This window comes from Neovison vison, chromosome 1 (assembly GCF_020171115.1).
Source record: "Neovison vison isolate M4711 chromosome 1, ASM_NN_V1, whole genome shotgun sequence".
Classification (NCBI taxonomy): Eukaryota; Metazoa; Chordata; class Mammalia; order Carnivora; family Mustelidae; genus Neogale; species Neogale vison.
Window position 1 is genome coordinate 222907878 of NC_058091.1, and position 21431 is coordinate 222929308.

Below are 21431 nucleotides of genomic sequence, written 5' to 3' on the forward strand. Positions count from 1 at the left end.
AAAGCCAATGCAGGGGCACCTAGGTGCAGTCGTTAGGTGTGTCTGCCTTGGGCTCAGGTCATGATCCCAGGGTCCTGGTATCAAGCCCCACATCCATCTCCCTGCTTGGTGGAGAGCCTGCTTCTCCCTCTCCCACTCCCCAGGCTTGTATTCCCTCTCTTGGTGTCTCTCTCTCTGTGTCAAATAAATAAAATCTAAAAGAAGAGAGAGAGAAAGAAAGAAAGAAAGAAAGAAAAGAAAGCAAGCCAGTGCAATATTACATGAAGAAAATGATGTTTGTCTGAAGTAAGTTAGTGACAGTGGAGACAGAGAAATCAATAGATGTGGGAGAGCTGTAGGGGCTCCACACTCACCAGGGAGTCAACTTGAGGATTCTCTCTCCTTTTCCCTCTCCCATCCCTCCTGTTTCCTCTCATTCTCTCTCTCTCTCTCTCTCACCCCATCCCTCCCTCCAAAATCAATCAATCATTTAAAAAAACTATTAGCTTCTGGAAGGTAGGGATAGTCTTATTCATTTTTATATCCCCTTCTCCTCAGTCTAGTGTAACTCTTACAGTATATCTGGAAATTTCCACTTTCTTTCTTTTACTGAAAGGTATAGAAACATGTTTTCAAAGTGTTATGGGTAAGCTCATCACTTGACTGAGAGGAAGAACAGATTTTAAGGAAGGTTTCAGATGTGCAGGGGAGAAAGTTGGAGACTTTATTCAGTCACCATGTTAATAGGTGACTCTAGAAAGAGAACATTCCACTTAACCTGGAGAGAAGGTAAATAATAGACTTTGTGACATAGGAAGAAGCCTCTTTTCCTCAGTATGAAGGTCAGACTGGTTCAACTAAAGAACAGTCAAAATTCATTATGTTTAGGAAATTCATTATGGACAGAGGAAAGCCAGAGATTTTCTGTGCAATAAACTTCACCAATGGCCATGTATGCTTAGTTACCACACTCTAAGAAAACACACCTCAGTCAACCTCTAGCCTGCCTCACAAAGATGAGTTCTCATGGTCTACGAATAATAGAAGGATTCTTTTTGGAAGACTACATCCAGCAAGTAGGAAACCAAAGATTCCACATTCCAAAAATTAACAGAATCTTATCACAGCTGAATGTGGCCAAGGATAGGGAGGAATCGAGGAATAAACCTACTAATAAACAATAAAAGAAGAAAATAAGTTAGCCAAGAAAAGCAAACTTTGGCTTTAGCCCTTAAAGTCCTTAGGGAAAAAGATAAAAATACTTCTGCCTAAAAACTTAAGGAATTTTCATATCTGAAAGACTTTGCCCAGAATGTAGTGTATATGCATATTGTATACCCAAACACATTTACTTCAAGAAAGATTTTCCTCCAATTTTCCTGTATCTTTAGAATGTCGTTATTTATTTGTTTCATTTCCAGTGTACTCCCAAATGTGGTCCAGGATTCAAGCATCGGATTGTTCTGTGCAAGAGCAGTGACCTCTCTAAAACATTCCCAGCTGCGCAGTGTCCAGAAGAGAGCAAACCCCCTGTCCGTATCCGCTGCAGTTTGGGCCGCTGCCCTCCTCCTCGCTGGGTGACTGGAGACTGGGGCCAGGTAAGGCAGTTGCAGTGGGGGGCTCCTACTGTAGCAGCACCTTGAGACCCTTGAGTTTCCTGCCTGGGTCGTTATGAGAGCTCAAGAGTTGAGTAACACCACTGAGAAACCTAGGTATGAGATACAAGAATGAAAAAAATGCACACGCAGCAGCTGCCACACATAGACCCATTTAGCTGTGTCTCTCCCATTCCCAAACACTTCCTAATTTCACCTAGTTCTTGGATCTTAACATTTTAACTTAAAATGGATAGAGAAAGGGTCTATATGGGCAGATATTTGAGCAAGCCAAAAAAACTTTGGATTCTAGTCCTGTCTCTCAACTACTTCAAGAACAAATCAGTTAATATCAGTGTCTGAACTTTACTACTTGCAAAGTAGCTCCTCAACTTCACAGAAAAGTTATGGGCATTACATTAATCAGTCTTTGCAATATTATTAATATTTATTCTTCAATGGGTTTATCTGATGGACATGATGAGTTGGGAAGCCAGTATATAAGGCTTTTCATATGTATTTTTATTAGACACATTTTATGTTCTAATTTACATTTTTTCTTTTTTTATTCTTACTTTAAAATTTTGCTATCTAATAGAGGATCGCCTTAAATCCTTTTAAAACAAACTGGTATGTTTGATTAAAAGGAAAATTGAGTTTTATTCTTTTGAATGTCGAAAAGAGAATCTATTAGGTTACATTTTTAAAAAATGCTCCAGAAAGTAAGTTTCTAGATGGTTATTCCCCTTTTCCTGTAGTCTTATAATTAACCTTGTAATTAGTTGTTTCCTAAAATCTGAGGCCCAAATAAATCATGATACATAACTATACGAGTATGGTTTTGGACCTGCCATTACTTCTTCAAAATGGCATTGCATAGAAGTACTTGGCAAAATTCTGGCCAAACTTAGGTATTTCTAGAGTATAGCATTATTTGGACCTTTTTTTGTTACATTTGGGAGAGGGCAAAAGATTTTCAGTCTTCATTAGGCAAATAAATATACTTTCTCTGTGCTTAGTCAGCCCTGTGGGTAAACAAGAAGAAATATGATCATAACATAGTTAACATTTGCATTTGTATAACAAATCATTAATAATTTACATTTGTATAGCAGTATTTAATTTATAAAATATTTAAATGGATACACATGACACACATAATTATAAGCAATTATGTGTGTCACTGTGGAAGTGTAAGTTTCATAATATGGAATTGATATGCTATTAAAGAATCAGAACAGACATGCTTTCATAATTTTTATTTAAACCAGGTAGACATTTCCTTCCTTACATATTCTTTGTTGCAATGCACTATTATATAAAAGTCAGTTGAAAGTTTTTGCATGTTAGTGATTTTGCCAAATTTATAGTAATCATTTTCAGATTATTTTTTTAAATATTGTCAAGTCCTTTTCTTCTCATCTGTATTTTAAATTCAGTTTCCTAACATTAAAATTAACTGGTAAAAATATATTCTCAAGGATGCTTTAGTACATGTTAATGGTCCCGTTTGTTCGTCATTTTGTATTTAAACTTTTTTTAAAATAAATGTGTCTATGAAAATCCTTGCAAGTCCTGTAAGTGCTTTGAGAGTTTTTAACAAATAAATTCAATAGGGCCTCAGTTTGTTTACCTTGTAAACATCACCATCACCTGTCTTGGCACTGGCTAGCTCATCTCCTTGATCCCAAATCTCACAGGCTTTGCTGGCATTCTGGGTGGCAGGCCTAAAGGGTAGACCTAGCTTCATTCTTCAGCCTGGACAGCTGATTAGTCCTAGCTGAAACTAGGTCACTCTGAGAGTAACATCGATTCGGAAGTAACTAAATTCCTAACAGATGGAAAAGAAGAGGGAGACATACTGCTTGGTTCACATTTGTGTGACTGACATACTTAGAAAACTCAGAATGCTTATTTAAGCTCTTTTTTTTTTTAAACTGTCCCCATCACCAGCCTGCACAGCAGTCACTGTTCTTACACTGAACTCACATTTTGATCAGACACACAGTGCTCCGGTAGACCATCAGATTGTTTGTCTGTAAGCTATAATAAATAGGGAGCACAAGTGATGTCCAACCCCAGAATCTCTAATCTACCTCATCCTGAGGATTTTCTTATTGTACTCCTGTGACAGTTCACCTACTTGGAACTGTTAGAAAAGTAGCCCAAGAAATCTCTTGTTCCTTGGGAGCTCTATTGCTTCCATTTTCTAGGGTAATCACAGGATCTGTGAATTTCCAAACCAGTTCTAGAGGAGAATGACTTAATCATACCCCTCTCCAAGATGAACTTCATATGGACTTTAAAAGCTAATATATATACATGGTATTTGAGAAGATAGAATATCTTTTTACCTGCTGAAAATTATTGATCTCAGTATTTTGTTTCTCCTTGTGTCTTTGGGTTTAGTGTTCTGCTCAGTGTGGCCTTGGCCAGCAGATGAGGACTGTGCAGTGTCTCTCCTACACTGGACAGGCATCTGTTGACTGTCCAGAAACTGTTCGACCTCCATCAATGCAGCAGTGTGAAAGCAAATGTGACAGTACCCCTATTTCCAATACTGAAGGTGAGTTTCCCATGGAGAAAGGGCCTGTGTGTCTAGTGACTCACCTGTACTGGTTCCCAGGGTTTGAAGAGCCCCATAAAGACACCGTTGTTAGTGTAGTTCGTACAGAGCTTTTGTGAAAGCTGCACATTTACTAGATATGTGATAAGGAAACCTACATTTTTTTCCCTGACTCTGACACTAACTATATGACCTTGTTAATCACTTAACCTTTCTGGAGCTAAGTTCGTTTATCTATACCATGAGAGATTGGAGTGGGTAACCTCTAATGTCACATCCAACCTAGCATTCTATGTTTGACTTGTGCCAGAATTGAGAGATGATTTCTAATGAACCACAGTTTGAAGTGAAAACTTCTGTTTCTTTTTGGAGGTTACAATGGATCTCTACCATCATGAAGATTAAAATTCATGCTTGTTATACATATAATGAAAGCATATGTTTGAAACTGTGTTTCAAATGTTAATTTTCTCATTGTAGAAAAGAAGAAAAAGATAATTACGATAATTACGTAGCTGTTTATAGAGGAAGACAAAGTCTTTGGGCTCTAAGATTTCTCTTTCTTGTGTATTGGGCAATCAATCACATGGGTTTAGAAGTCCATTTTTCTTTCTGAATTAGAAGATAGAAGGTTGAGGTAGAAAGGAGGATATAACTATCATATTAAGTTCCTGTGTATTGGATATTATGATAGGCCCTTTGTATTTATTATCCTCCTAATATGTCTCATATACATAAATATCTGTGTGTGTGTGTGTGCATGCACATGCATGTTATAGTATGACAAGAACCTTCCAACAGCTGGTATTACTGAGGAGGAAACTGAGGTGCAGAGAATGATAGTGACTTGCCCAAATTAGTAGACTCAGGATTTGAACCCAGATACGGCAGAGCCCAAAGACATGTCAATTTCAACAGTTTTATGCTATTCTTAATTCACTCTTTAAGGATGGTATTTTAGCATGAAAAAGAGCTTCTGGTTATAAAGTTGCAACACTTATAGCTTGACCATCATGCTGAGTCATTAGGTTTAGGCTCAGTCATTGCTGAAAGAACTGGCTTTTTAACATCCCCACAGCAATATATATATTGCAATATATATGAAGCAATTTATAGCTTCATTTTAGGCATTTTAGTAATTTCCCCCAAAGTGTTTTTTTCATAGTGGCTATCATCCATAACCTTCACAGCTGGAGATGCAAAGTTTTCAGGGTGGGCAAAATATCATTTGCACCTGGACTTACTTCTACCTTAAAGAAATTCTCCTAAAATGGATAGGTGTTAATCTGAGGTTTCTTGAATTATCTGGAGAAACACCTCATGGTCATTTAATCTTCCTGGCCAAATCACTTTTTGTTAATATTAATTTGACATAAGCAGTTAAGACAGTATTTTTAGCCTTCTTAGTAAAGGAGGAAACTTTTAGGAAATTATTAATCCTACAAAATATGACTAATCTTAGAACTATTATTCCCTGAAGCTGCCGACTCATTGAAAAGAAAGAGGATGGCTCTTATGAAATTAGATTTAAAGTGGGTATATCTGTCATAACTTGTTTTGTGTTCTCTTTGGCTTCCTAATAACATATATTGAATACATTTAAATACCTGAAACTATCAGTTCATTTCATCAGCAGCTAATTATCAAATGCTTGTTGTGGCCAGCCTTGGTCATTCATTATAGAAAATTCAAGTGCGTTTATAAGTTCATCGTCTTACAGGGAAGATACTCAAGGAAAAAAAAAGAAAGGAAGGTAGAAGGTGTTACGTGGAGCAGTTAACATAGTGCTGAGAGAGTTGGAGAGTTGAAATGGAAGACTAGTGACTTTAACCTTATAGATCAAGGCAAGCTTCATAGACTAAAGTGGTCTGTGAACCAGCTATTATGTGTGGTTGGAAATATAACCCTGTGTGTGCCCTGGGAAAGAGGATGAAACGGTTGAATTAAATCATAAGTTGTCATTCATAAAGATATGGAATGTACAGATAATATTGATTTCAAAAGAGAAGAGATTCTTGCATGAAGTTATTATGAGTAATCTAATCTGACTTCTGGGGGGCACCTGGGTGTTTCAGTCAGTTAAACGTCTACTTTCCACTCAGGTCCTGATCCAACTCCTGAGTTGGGCTCCCTGCTCAACAGGGAGCCTTTTCTCTCCCTCTACCCCTCCTTTCTGCTTGTGCTTTCTTTCTCTCTCTCAAAGTAATAAAATCTTTTAAATAAATAAATAAATACTATGACTTCTGGAAGTCAGACCAGGGAGAGAAGAAATGCCTGTTACTAAGGGAGAGTTGGGAGAGACGTTTGGTAGTAGGGGAAGGAGTATGCTTTGGTTACTGCAGAAAAGTAGGAAAGGACCCCTCTCCCCCCGCAGAATCAGGTTCTCTCGACTGTTAGTGGAAAGCTGTGAAAAAACTAGTTCAGCTCTACCCCAAGACAGAGTAGGACTAACGGAGATCTCTTGGGATCTAAAATATGGTTTTTCAGTGGGGTGTCTATGGGTGAAATGGATAGAATCTTGAGAATTGCTTTAACAGCCACAGTTTAGGAATTGGTTCCATTCTAACATTTTATTATGAAAATAATAAAAAGTGTCAAACATAACAGCAAAGTTGAAAGAATTATACAATGAACACCCATCATCTGGATTCCAGCTTTATCATATTCCTGAGCTTGATTTATCACATATATATCTATCTGTCCATCCCTCAAGGTAATGGTTTTAAATAATGTTCTCCATTCACCCAACCATTATTATTTACCTAATAAACATTACTGACTATGTGCCAGGCACTAGGACTATGAAAGGAATGTGACAAGGTCCTTGTCCTCAAAGGGAGCACAGTTTATTGGGAGTGGCAGCAAATAATTTTCACAATATGGGCACTACTCTAACAAGACAGAAAGAAGTTACCTTGAGTACACTGAGGAGGACATAAGCAGCGGAGGCATCATGGAGAAGGCAAGCTTGAGTGGGGCACTGGAAGGTATGAAACAATTTGCTAAGAAGATATGGAGGTCTGGGTGTTCCTAGCTGAGGAAGAGTATGTGCAGTCTTGGGGCATGGGGGTAGCTCAGTATGGGTGCAGTGGGTTGGTAGATGGTCAGGCAGTGGAGATGTGGCTAAAAAGAGAGAGACAGGGTCTTGGTTTTGAGGGTCCTGCATACTGTGGAAGCTAGTTAGGACTCTATCTATAAGTTCTAGAGAACAAGTGAGGGAAATTGAGGAGTGATAAGCTTGGGATGGCAGAAGTATGAAGGGGCAGTGGGAAGTAAACCTTGTGTGGAAGAAGAGTCCAGTCTTGCGATGAAGAAGGCTTGAACTAAGGCAGGTATAGTAGAAATCAGAAGGAGAATAATGAATGAGAAAAAAAGTATAAAATGGAAAGGAGAATAAAAAGAACCTGATGAACAGTCAGACATGGAGATGAGAAATTTGGAAGTGTCCAGGAAGACTCCCATTTAGATTTTGGTTACTAAATACGGAATTTAGGAATAAATCATGATAAGGAATTTAGGAATCTATAAGGAAGTTAAGCACATTCATCCCCAAAAGCCATAATAAAATAATGGAATTTGAGTAAGATTTTTTAAAAAAATAAAAATAAACAATGGAAAGAGATAGAAGAAATGGAGGGAGGTTAAGACAATAAAGAATAGGGGCGCCTGGGTGGCTCAGTGGGTTAAAGCCTCTGCCTTTGGCTCAGGTCATGATCCCAGAGTCCTGGGATTGAGCCCTGCATCAGGCTCTCTGCTCAGCAGGGAGCCTGCTTCCTCCTCTCTCTCTGCCTGCTTCTATGCCTACTTGTGATCTTTGTCTGTCAAATAAGTAAATAAAATCTTTTTTAAAAAAAGACAATAAAGAATAATAGGAGAATGAAACTAAAAAGTAGAGCATCAAGATATTACAAATAATAACTAGTAAGAGGGAAATAGAAGTAAGGAGGGAAATACAATTTGCCTTGTTCAACATCTGCTTTAGTTTTTAATTCTTGAAAGCCTTCAGTGAAGGGTTATAGCATTATAGGCTTGATTTTGACAGACCACCAGCATGAAGGTAACTCTACGCTGCCACCAAGAGTGACTTATCAGACATACTGGGTATTACTGCATCGAAAGTACTACTCAAAGTAATTTTTTGAAGTACATCTGGCAGCTGGGACTATCCTACTCAAGCTTACCTGAAATTCTATCCCAAATGCCATTTTATTTACCTTTATGCAGTTTCAGGTTCCCTTGTAGTTTAAATGGTGAGTCTTTTCAGGCTCTCAGTAGCACAGGCCTCTCTGTCATCTAGCATTTATTGCTGCCAGATAATAATTCCTGGTGTGCCATGAGCTGGTAATCAACCCAGGAAAAGTGTGGTTAATGTGCATTGCTTTACCAGCTCAGACTGTCTTAACAGTGGCTTTGCTGTTCAAAGTTGTTCAAATGAACAACTCAGAGAAAGCCTGAACAGCTCCAGAAATCTCATCAGACCCCTAGAACAAAACAGCTCCTGGATTTGAGATTTAAAGTGGCATCTGATGTGTTAAAACCAGTGAAAGAGCCTGGGTAGCTCACTGGGTTAAGTCTCTGCTTTCAGTTCAGGTCATGATCTCATGGTCCTGGGATTGAGCCCCACATTGGGCTCTCTGTTAGCGGGGAACATGCTTCTCCCTCTCTCTCTGCCTGCCACTCTGCCTACTTGTTATCTCTTTTTCTGTCAAATACATAAAATCTTTAAAAAAAAAAAAAACAGTGAAAGAGACAATGAAGGTCATTTGAAGACTTTGATTTCAAGGAGGTGAGAAGAGTTGTTTTTTCCTTTGCCATTTTCAAAAGCTCATAATGAACCTTTCCACTCAGGTTCACATTCCTGGCTGTCTGGTTTACAGGGAACCCTGGGATTTGTGTTGGGATCATACCACCGAGAGGATGAATGTGGGTGGCATCCAGGGAATCAGAATGGGTAAAGGGAAACTGAGAAAACAAAGAAAGAAAGAGGAATGGCTTAGCCCATGGTGAAATGAAAACTGGAATCAAGTTTTAAAGTTGACATCATCTTGCTTTGACGATGAAAAGTTGGTGGACTAGTCCCACTGCAATGAATAATGTCAACTACCCAAGTGAAACTTGTTAGTTTATCCTTTTCCAGTCTGCCTATCTAATGTATCAAGGGCTCAAGTACAGTTTTTTTAGGAAAAATCCTGAGTTCACACACCTCACCCCCGACTCCTGCTCCACAGATTCCCATGCACAGCCTCTGCCATCTCACCTCTCACTAGGCTCCGCATCTCCCTGGATGGTTTGACAGAGGCACAGCTGGTTGCACTTTTGTAATCCAAAAGATAGACCCTACAGTGCTTAAGTGGTAACTCTCTACTTAATGTGTTCTTCCTCCGAATCTCAGGAAGAGTTTACAGCCTCACAGGGTGTGCATTCTCCATAGAAAGATGCTGAGTGGTCCAACCTGGTCATGAGAGGATATGTCCCTATGTGCCCCAGGTCACTCCAATGATAGCTAGGCTTTGTAGCGTTTTATGAAATAGATGCAAGAGCACTACATCTCAGGAGTTGCTCTTGTACTCCTTGGACCAAGCGAAGCCTTCACAGTCGCAATGAATCTAAATCCAATTGCATCCTAAATTTATAAGCCTCTGTTCAGTGTGAGTATTTTAAAATCATGTGTTTTAGGCCAGAGATTTGAAAGATTAATGTAAAGCACCTGGGGAAAAAACACATTGGCACATCAATGATAAGTAGATTCATGTGTTGCCTGTGAAACAGGTTGTCTCATTTTATCATTCAACTCTACCAAAATCCAGATTACCAGTGAGACCCACTCTAGCATACCTGGCAGGTTACTTCAGATTCTAATAATGGGTTTATTTCACATTGTGGGGCCTAGGGGTTGGCTTTCAGCCCTTGATATATTCCCAAGTGTCCTTGAGAAGAATTAAGGAATACTCCATAAATTGTTCTCCCTACTAGAAATATCTGGCCTTGGATAAAGTGATATTTTATTTTCAGGGAGAGGTGGGATGTTAAAAAGAAGAGACTAGTTAGGTCCACAAAATATTTCCTAGAGACCTCATGCTAGGACCTCTTAATCTTCCCATAGCCTCACAAGAGAAAAGGTAGAATGAGTGTCTTATCTTTCTCTTCCAGGACAATACTTAGCTGGTACATGATGATGGCAGAAGAGAAAAATCAAGCTCCTTCATCTTAAAATCCTTGACCCTGCTGACTTAGATTCCACTACTTAAAAAGCAGTATATAAGTGTATCTGTATGAAGAAACAATTGGAAGACCAAACCTTCCAAATAGATTAATTAAAAAGTAATTATATTGCAAAAATATTCTACCAAAAGGATTCCTTTTTTTTTTTTTTTTTTTTTTTAGATTTTATTTATTTATTTGACAAAGAGAGATCACAAGTAGGCAGAGAGGCGGGCCGGGGGTGGGGGGCAGGGGGAAGCAGGCTCCCTGCTGAGCGGAGAGCCCAATGCAATGTGGGGCTCAATCCCAGGACCCTGGGATCATGATCAGAGGCAAAGACAGAGGCTTTAACCCACTGAGCCACCCAGGCATCCCTAAAGGATTCCTTTTAATAGGTCTCCTAGTATAATAGTTTATTTACAGATTATGTTTTCCTTAGGTATACAGAAGCTTTTGGTTATTAAATATTTTAGAGATTATCTAGAAATCGATGCCTACTGAAGATCATTCAGAAACCAAAACAGAACATTTATTATTATTTTGATTTCAACAAGAAACTGTGGTTTAATTATGCAGAGCTTTTCCAGAATGGTTTTTATCATAAATAGTAAGCTGTATTGTGTATTAATTCAAGGGTGAGAAGATTATTTTTTTAAGTTATTTAAATTCCAGTTAGTTAACATAAAGTGTAATATTAATTTCAGGTATAGAATTGAGTGGTTTGTCACTTACATTGTTTCTTTTTTTTTTTTTAAGATTTTATTTATTTGACAGAGAGAGAGCCAGCGAGAGCAGGAACACAAGCAGAGGGAGTGGGAGAGGGAGAAGCAGGCTTTCCACTGAGCAGGGAGGCTGATGTCAGACTTGATCCCAGGACCCTGGGATTCTGACCTGAGCCAAAGGCAGACCCTTAACAACTGAGCCACCCAGTCGCCCCACATTATTTCATATTTTTAATGGCTTTGAGAATGAAGCAGGCTAGTAAGTTTTATAATTAAGCCTTCTTGACTATATCAGCAGAATGTCAGTGAGTCAATTCAAGAGCTCAACAAGTTGATCCTCTCTAGGTAAGCTACAAAGTGGCAGATGGGCTGAATGGCCCAGTATAATTTAAAACTTTTCCGAATATAGTTAAGATTACATTCAGCTTTCTGTAATAGTGGGCATTTAAAACTTCTTGGTGTGTCTCAAATCACCTTTCACTTATGTCATTTTACACAATTGAAGGAGGAGAGGATAAAGCTGAAGAATAGTGTTTAGGCTATTTCAAATACCTCTTAAAAAACCCTACTCATTCTCTAGTCACCCGACTGATTTAGTCAGTGGAACATGCAGCTCTTAATCTTGGGGTTATGAGTTTGAGCCCCCTACCGGGTGTAGGTTGTTTTTTGTTTTGTTTTGTTTTTAAATTCCCCTTTTTTAAGGTGGCAAAGCAAATTTTCTGGTGATGATCCCACCCAGGGTTGACTCACGACGTTGGTATCTGCCAAGAATACAGAAGTCTTAACAGGCAGAAAACTTTTTGTAGTTCCATGCCACCAAGAATGCTGCCAAAACTGAGGGGTCAAGCCCCAGCTCTTAGACTGACTAGCTTTGTGACCAGCCTAGTTTTCCTAATGTTTGTGAGTTTCAGTTTTACCATCTATGTAAATCTGATGTCTTATATACATCAAAGGATTAGATATATAAGTATGTAAAATCGCCAGGCAATTCCTGGCACATAGGAGGCACTTAAGTTATTTTTAATGTGATTGTTACTGTATCAAACTCTTATGACATTAAAAGACCAGTCATGGTTGACCTTTTCTGGTAAATAGATTTACATAGAAATAGATTGAGTCTCCCTGTCTGGGCAGTCTCTAGAAGGCAAAACCAAGAAGTAGGAATGGGGTCTTCCTCAGGGATCTTCCTTTGCGCATCAAAGCTGCATGTCCTCAGGCAGCCCCAGGGTCTCCATTTTAATGTCTCATCAAAGCCTATTGTCCCCATCTTGGCATTCCCAACCCTGGCTCCTCCCCCATCTCTCTCCACCCTATACCATTATGATTTACCTGCTCTCTGTTTGATATATTTTGTTAATTTGTTCATGCATGCCAATGTGTAACCCTCCGTGAGAGCCTGGGTACATTGTGTTAGGGATCCCAGAGACATTATACACAATGATTGATCTCAGAGGCAGATGTGTTAGTGGTAATAACGAGAGCTAAGGGACTGAGTGATTCCTCTGTGCCAGGTGCCAGGGGAGAGGGTTGAGGGGCAGGGGGCATGCTCTTTGTAAGCACTATGTCATGTGTGCCTCACTTTACCACATCCTATGAGGAGGTCTTGTCACAGGTCTCTACTTCACAGATGAAGAAACTGAGGCTCAAAGAGGTAAAGGAACTTGGCCCAGGACAATCAAATAAGGGGAGGAAGTAGCTCCAGAATTCACCCCCAGGACTCAGTCCAGATCTTCCACCCCTTACCACTGTGTTATGGTGCTGGGGCAGGCACTTCAGGAACTTGATCCCGCTCCCAAGACCCAAATGACTTCCTGCTTTCAGTCAAGCTGGTTGGAATCAACTTAGTCAACAACAAACTTGAGAGGGGTATTGAAAAGTTCAGAGAGGGACAACCTGGCAGCTGGCTTCCAGCCTACCCCGAGGCTAGACACTGCTTGTGGCCAAAGGACTGTGCTCTGGGCCTCTGCATGATGAGTAGAATCCTCTCATTTCCAGCATGAAGCTGAATCTCAAGCTATGGATATTTGTAATGGCCTGGAAGGGTGGATGATGGAGTCATTGGAGGGAGGAAAAACTTATGAATTTTTTATTCATTAGTTATTGTCTGTCATGGAATTGGATTCCCAGGTCTAAATCTAGAAGAAAAATCTATGCATTTGCTTGTATTTTGCTCATCTCAGTATTTTCCTAGACTAGCAGCAACTCTTCCAAAAATGGAGTAATGAATCTCCCAATAAAACTGAACCCCAGAAAATACTGACTTATGTCAATAGGACAGCCTTTTCTCAGTAGTAATCTAAATAATGCGCCAGCAGTAGTCTGTCTATTACTGTCATCAGGTGGTACGAAGTAATAACTAATAGTGGCAGCAACGATTATAATTCAATGTCTTGTATTTATCAAGTGCTGACAAACTGTATACGCACTGCTCCAGGTGGCATCATAGGATAGACGTGTTATGTGTGGAAATAAGAGCTGTCATCATCCCTGTTTACAGAGAGGGAAACTCCGGCACAGAGAGGCTGTTTGTTCAGAGACATAAAGTCAGTAAATGAGAAAACTAGGATTAAACCAGGGCAGCCTGGCTTCTCATTTTATTTCCTTGTACTATTAAAGCAACCAGTCCTCCTCTCTCTGTGGTTTCTCAACTAAACGATCTTTATGTTTTGGCTAAAATTTATTTTGTAGTTGACGTGATCCCATCAAGCCCTACTGCCAACTCGGAGGGGTGGTCTCTGCTGGCAGCCTGCCCCATTAGGATGGTGATTTTTTAAAATATTTATTTATTTATTTGACAGAGAGAGAGATCACAAGTAGGCAGAAAGGCAGGCAGAGAGAGAAGGGGAAGCAGGCTCCCTGATGAGCAGAGAGCCTGACTCGGGGCTTGATCCCGGGAACGTGGAATCGTGACCTAAGCCGAAGGCAGAGGCTTAACCCACTGGGCCACCTAGGGACCCCAGGATGGTGATTTAGAATTAAAGATGAATGATACTGTGTTGGCTTTTCTCATGTTTTTTTTAAAAAAAGATTTTATTTATTTATTTGAGAGAGGAAGCACAGAGGGAAAGTATGAAGGAGAAGCAGACACCCTGCTGAGCAGAGAGCCTGGTGCAGGACTCGATCTCAGGCCCCTGGGATCAAGGCAGATGCTTCACCCGCTGAACCACCCAGGAGCCCTTCTCATCATTTAATAATTGCTTTACCTTGACAATATATTCCTTTTGGTAACATGGATAAAACTTCCCCCCACCAACATGAAAATATTCTTAGTCTAAACCTGTTTTGGTTACTTTTTACTGGTCATGACAGAGAGGAAAAGGAAGAAAAAAATGCCAAGTGACCTTCAAATTAAAATATGTGGATATCTTTTTGCCTCAAATTCATACTTGATTCATAAAATATCTTCTGATTTCTTTTTTTTAGTACAACATTTAAAGAAAATTTTCTTGTCTCTCTCTCCTTCTTTCAGCCAAAACTTACATATTTACTGAGAATCCTAGTGTGGAAAGTTTCTATTCAAATTTCTAACTTTTACTCTCTTTGTAAGTCAAATTGTGAGTAAAGAAGTTCAATGGTGACAGCGTTTATATTCACAGAAGACTGAGGGCTCCCGTTTAAAATTTAAGTCTTTCACTGAAAGAGCCTGGAATGTGAGATCAATAAAATTGTTACCTTACTTCTCAATAATAATGGAAAACTTTCCCATTCCTTCACATATAATTCCTCAAGTTTATCATATATGCCTTCTGTAGCATGTATATGATCTCTTAGAACTTCAGTGGATTTCTGAAGCCAGGGGGAAAAAAACCTTGCAAATAACCCAGCAAGCAGCAAAGACAAAACTGTCCTGTTACATTGAACTTCACCCAGGGTTCTGCCTGATTCTAATTACCTTCAGCAGTTTACCCAGGATGCCTCAGTTAACCACCTGGAAAAATGAGGGTGGAACTTTGATTCTGGGAGGCATATGGAAATTTAATTACTAGGTTTACAAAGTATTTTAAAATCCCCAGATAAAAGTGACCAGAGGACTAGAGAAGAATATCATTATTAGAAGTAGCGGGGTCATGTGGTGGTGAGAGGGGCGCTGAGGATCAAAGACTGGCGTGCCTGTCTCTACACTGGCCCCTTCGCCCCATCTTCTGCAAGCAGCTTCAAGGGGAGATGGAGAAAGAATCATTTATTCACCTTCTGGCTGCAAGAACTGCAGACCTCAACTGTGGCAACTCTAGCACTGAGGAGAAAATACACATAGGAAAAAAGAAGGCCATGTCTCACTTCCAAATTAAAAAAAGACATTTCTACATGTTTCCATAACCCACAGACTGCTGCCATTTGAGGCCAACCCCTCAAAGTTTTCCTCTTTGTCTAGTGTAGTTGCTGAATCTAGGCCACTGTCAGCAATCCTTTTCATTCACCCCGGCCCATCCCCATGCCTCACAGATGCAGAGATTCTCTTGAGACATGTGTACTTTGGTATCAAACAATGCAACTCATGTTTGATTTTGGATAACCTTGCACTGCCGAATAAAATAACCCTTGAGAAAGAAGCAATAAAAGCGCTGTAAGAAAAATGACTCATGTTTCCAAGCTGTCTAAAGTGATCACTTATCCCAACAAATGGTAATTCTTTCAAGACACAGTGGGCATGCACCATACTTATAAAAGTCTGGGAGAAAAGCCTTGCAATCATTTTTTTTTTTAATTGTGTTAAAATCTATCAAAAGAATGTTTCTGGTAGGCTGTACCAGACAGGGTATGCTTAAAAACAAAAACAAAAACCACATGGATGTGGAAGCCAAGGTGGACTGGTGCAAGGGGGACCTTACCGAACAAAGAGTCCCATTGGCTTGTTTATGCACTTGTTTATGTGCCTCTAATTGTTTTCCATTTTCTGCCCCCATTCGTTAGAGTGCAAAGATGTGAACAAAGTGGCTTATTGCCCACTGGTGCTGAAGTTCAAGTTCTGTAGTCGAGCATACTTCAGACAGATGTGTTGTAAGACCTGCCAAGGACACTGACCCACCAAAAGCCAGAGAGAGCGTCTTGTCATTTCATCGTGGAAATGCGTCCATCAAAGAGAGTCACCCAGAGGAAGAGGATTGATGTCCTTGCAAATGCATTACCCTGTGGAAAACGTAACCACTGGTCAGCCCTAGCTGACAGGATTTCAATATTATTTTAACTTCTGTGAAGTGGGATTTATTGATCCAAAGTGCTGGACACGGTATTAAGGAGGGAATGCCAGATCGGAGAGATCCAAACAACACAGGGAGACTTGCTTACTATGGAACGTCTGTGTTCTTTCGAGTAAATCCAATAGCCTATTTACCTCCTTGGACCATTAAGATAATTTTTATTATGGACTTAGCAATGACACTGAATCCATTTGTATTTAAAACTGTTTAAAATGTAGCTGTTATGACTTGGTCAACTATGGAAGTAAAAGAAGATTCAGAAATCTTAAGTCATAGCTTAAAAATATTTACTATACTTTATCTCACTACAACAGCACCACAACTGAAATTCTAAAATGGGCTTTTAACTGTAATTTAAGGAGCAATTATAAATCAAAAGTAATGAAAGTTCGTATGATTTTTCTTCATTCCACTTAATTTCCTTAGGAATAACCCCCCTGTTCTGAACACTGCTGTGAGCCATATATAAACTATATTAAACCGAACAACAGTGAAGGAATTAGCTGAAGGCAGTGCATCAGTTACTGCAGCTGTGCGAGTCTATAAATCCTGTGCTAAAAGACTGTGGCCAACTTGCCATTGTGCAAGTGAAGCTGAGATTTCCATTAAAACTTTAAGAGAAAAACATTTCGATTTCATGCAGAAGCCAGACCAGGGGTATGGTAGAGACCGAAGAAACAGGCCCTTTGCTGCCATCACACAGGATGCCTCAGTTCTTCTTTGGGTCACCCCAACTCAGTTGTGTTGACATCCTCACCGGCCACAGAACAGCTTCTGCCCCATTGGACTGTTGCACGCGTGTTGAGCTTACTGAAATGATGCCGTGCAAAAGATAGACTGGCTCAGTAACAACCAGGCAGACCCTTTTGCTGACAATTGTGATGGGTTCCAGATGTCCCTTCTTTGATATGGCAGAAGGGCATTTATTTATATGAAAGCAAGTGTGTGTGTGTGCGGGCGCTTTTGAGTGTGTGGGTTAGATGAGTGTGCTTGCACATAAATGTGCTATTTCTGTGAGTTTTAAAGTAGGCAAGGGATAACAACCAAAGAAGAAAAACTCATGAAGCCTAAAGATCATAAAGCATAATTTTAATAGTCACTCAACCATTTTGTATTTTTTATGGATACTCTGAATGGCAATCAAATGTGAAACCAAGTTTCTTGGGCAAGTCAAATTCTAGAATCAAATCCAGAATCCTAAATTAAATCAGCTAGCTCATATTTTTCCTATCCACAAGTAATTTCGTGTCATGGCCATCAAAAGCTTCAACGGTGGGATTAAAAGAAAAGGAAAAAAAAGAGGGTACTTATTTGTATTTTGTATTTGAACACTTGTAGCTTGCAGCAGGTTCTTGATGAATGTGCTTTGTATCCTACAGGTGTGTACACCGTGCTACACCGACACCTCAAACTCCAACCAAATGGCTACTTTGTAAAGATACTACTTGCAGTAAAGAGTATGTTTGACTTAAACCCGTCACTGTGTGTGCTCAAACTACATGTCAGGTGTATAAGCTACGCCGTGACCTAAGGTAGAGGTTAGTTTTATGGGTTTTTTTGTTTGTTTGTTTGTTTTTGTTTTTGTTTTTTTTAAAGAAAGGAAAAGAGACTCACAGACTTCAAAAACCAACCTAAACTTCAGGTTTGCTATGGACAGTCAGCACGGGATGTTCCGCACACTCAGTCGTGGTCATCCCTATTTTCTCGCCTGCTTTCTCTCTCAACACCACAGCTCATGTCCCTGAGCTTGCCAGAGAAAGCTACTGACGATACACAACAATTGCCAGGGCCCCTCTGTATACTGCCCTGAAAAGACGAGCCAAAGCACCATCTATTCAGTGAAGGGGAGGGAGCCCATGAGCAGCGTGGCCCCAGCACTGAATTCCCTCCGTCCCTTGCAAAGAGCAGTTAACTTGGTGCTAATGTGCCCTGGTGAAGTAAATAAAAGGAGTACTTTTTGTGGCATTTTAGGCATAGGTTTCCTGTCAGGATCTGTTTTTCCCCAACATAAATATCAGCTCATGTTTGTATTCCAAAAAGATTTTTTACATTACTGACTTAAGTCTACTCTACACCTCACCTGGAAACTAACGTTGTGAGGATCGTTGCCCTGGGCTCCCTTGACTAACAGTAGAAGAGGGGACAGCTAGTGTTCCCCCAGGAGTGTGCACCAGCCTCAAGGCCAGGAGCAGAGGGCTTCCAGGCGCAGCATCAGATTACTCCGCTAGAAGGAACCAAGCACAGCATGTAACAGGACTAAACCTGAGTGGGGAAACAAATCATATTCTACAGCACATCACAATACTGCTGCTAACTGTGCAGTCAACCACATGGCTACGTGATATGCTCTCTTCCTAAATAATAGCAATAGGATTGTCAGTGGAGGCTGAGCCACCATGGCAGGCCCTCCAAAGTACTGTGCTGTGTGGACTACTTAGGGAGTCCCAAGGAAACTGGTACCCCATGACTGAGAGCAGTATCTGCCACTGGCAAAAAGTCCTGCCGAAAAAGGAAAGGTAAATATACCCAACTGATTAAAGCCCTTAAGATACATATGACTCCCCAAACAGTCCATTTCATTAGGAATTTTTTGGAGTGAACGTCACATAGGTATCCTTAATAATACAGAATGAAATTACCTTTGTATTATTGTGATTAGTTGTTGCTTATTATTTTATACTCAGTATTAATGTGGTACACTGTTACTTTTTTTTTTGCTTTTGTAAATTATATTCTAATTTATTGCCATGTTTCCTAACACTTGTCCTACATTCATTCTCCTGCTTGTAATGAAAATGAGAAAATCATTGTAACACTTGATGGAGTGAAATTCCACACCAGGCACAGATTTTTTTTTTTTTTGACATAGATAATTTAGTAAAAATAAAAATTCAGCTTGTAAGAATGATTCAGATGAAAGTTGTCTATTCCCTGAAAAGCTGGTGTTAAACTTGCAGTAGGAGGAATCTATCCTTTGGAATACCACACTACATTACCCAAATTATCCAGGTAGTATCCAGGATTGAGATAATTTGTTGTATCCTTATTACCCTCCTCAGAGGTTGCATTTATTTTTATTTCAGGACTATTAAACATAAGGGCTTTGGGTATTTCTGGTGGATCTCTATCCCCAGAGGCCACTAGTCAGCTATTCTAACCCTAGAAAGGAAGACCTGATTGACCCATGACTCTTTTGCCTTCCTCTTTCTTTTGCTTTCCATGTAAATTCTTTAACATAGAAGAGATTGCAAGACATTTCATTGTGGAAAAGGTGCTGGACAAAAGTATTGACACTTGAAGAAGGATCTTTCTACTTAAATTCAATAGGGAGCATAGGAAGATGAGGGGCATACTTTTCCATCTCCAGACATTTCCTCTCAGGCTAAACTAATGGTTCAGCCACTGCTGAGCTGGGGTATACTGTCCCATGCAAAGGTAACGCAGCAATTTTTAAAACTCAGCAACTAAAATGAAGGTAACCCTCCTGCATGCTTAGCTATTTGAGTATGTTCATAATGACAATTTCATCAATTACATAAGATGTGGAATGCCCAGGCAGGTTGTACTTCAGTCTGCTTACCTCCGTATCCACCCACACACACATTCAACCTGATACACTAGAAGAAATCAGGTGCAATGATTAAATAGTCTTGGAGAGTATTTCTTCAGGGTCATTCTAGGAGTCAAAAGGGGCTGGAGTATTATGAAGGCTCAGTGAATGAGAAGACTGTGGGACCAGCTGTATCATCTTCCCACTGGATTTGCAAAGGATAGTTCTGCTAGAGGTTGGGAAGGGGGAAATAATGAGAAATAAGGTTTGCCTTAGCTTAGATTCCTCAGATGTGAGTCTGTTTGTTTACAGTTGTTTTCAAGCTTCCAGATAACTATTTTCTCCCTTTGAAATATCTAAAGGGTACTTTCCTACTTAGGGCCCTGACCCAAGGACAATCCACCCTTGTGGAGATCTCTGCCACTCTCCAAAGAGCACTAGGATCATCCTTAAGCGTTTATGCTCCAAAAGGCCAGGTGATATATTTTTTTTCAGGTGAATTAGGAAGAAAGTTGGGTATTGATCTTTGTAACAAAAATGTGTGAATTGGTGTGACTAGGATAATATTCATTACTTTTAAAAGAGAGGGGGAAAATGTATTTCAGGGAGGAAAAACAAAGTCACAGTCCAGGAGGCCTGGAAAATTCTAAATAGGTGGTTGCAAGAAAGAGAAAAGATTAGTCCCTGAATGAAAAAGTGACAGATAAGCTGTGTTTGGAATTCTGTCACATTCATATCATCAGAATGTGTGGAATAAACTAACATGTTTTCAAAAAGAACAGCTGTTCACAATGGCTTTGTACCTCAGACTTGAAAACCCCAAACTGTAACTTAAAGGAAAATGGTCTTCCATCTTTTTCTCAGAGGGTTATTTCTAGAATTTTTTGTCCCTCATTTCATCCACAGATAGTATCTGAGGCCCGAAATCAAACTGTAGTTTGAGGGCTGGCTCCAATCTGTGGGGAACCAAGGTTATGTTTGTATTGTCTCTTGGTTGATGATTTCTATTAGCCCACTGAAGGTCTTGAGCTGCATAGATGATGAAAGACAATTTCCAGGGCAATATCTATCTATACTGGAATAACACTGTGCAGTCACACAAGGGTAATAGTACCTGATGTCCAGAGTTCAGGGATTAGGGAGCCTGAATATTCCCATTCACCTCAGGGCACAGAACATGGTGCCTGACAGGTCAAGATTTCATTGCTCTAGTCTTTAAGTTTTGTGAAATTCAATCCAGAGATTGGATTGGTCCAATCCAATCCAGAGATTGGTCCCCTCTTCTTGGACCTTGGCTTGGATACATTACCTTAGAGATGTTTCACATCAGAGGGGCAAGTTATCCCACCAGCTACAGGCCTCCCAGAAGTCAGACTACCTTCTTCAGGTCAAAGGCTCCACAGTAGAGGTTTCTCCTAGCTCAAGGCCAATGCAATTCTTGGAAAGGCCTGATCTGTGCCCCCAACAAGGGCTTTTGTGCATAGCAGGCTACTTTACGGGCCCAGGCAATAATTGTGAGATAAGTCCTTTGAAATCCCAAGCAAAGATGTCAGCAGGAAGTTCTAGCCCAGAGCCAGTCCAGACCAGGTGTGGCCTCTTTGTGTCTAGAGAGTGGCATCA

General features: G+C 40.0%; 1 protein-coding gene across 1 annotated transcript in view; it reads left to right on the forward strand.

Annotated features, from left to right (window-relative positions):
- Positions 1-17734, forward strand: part of ADAMTS6 (ADAM metallopeptidase with thrombospondin type 1 motif 6) — a 294254-nt gene extending 276520 nt beyond the window's left edge. Inside the window, exons 23-25 of the mRNA XM_044268162.1 lie at positions 1401-1577; positions 3984-4140; positions 15975-17734. Of these exons, the coding sequence (XP_044124097.1) occupies positions 1401-1577; positions 3984-4140; positions 15975-16084 (444 nt within the window). The 3' untranslated portion in view covers positions 16085-17734. The remainder of the gene's footprint in view (positions 1-1400; positions 1578-3983; positions 4141-15974) is intronic.
- The last annotated feature ends 3697 nt before the right edge of the window (positions 17735-21431 follow it).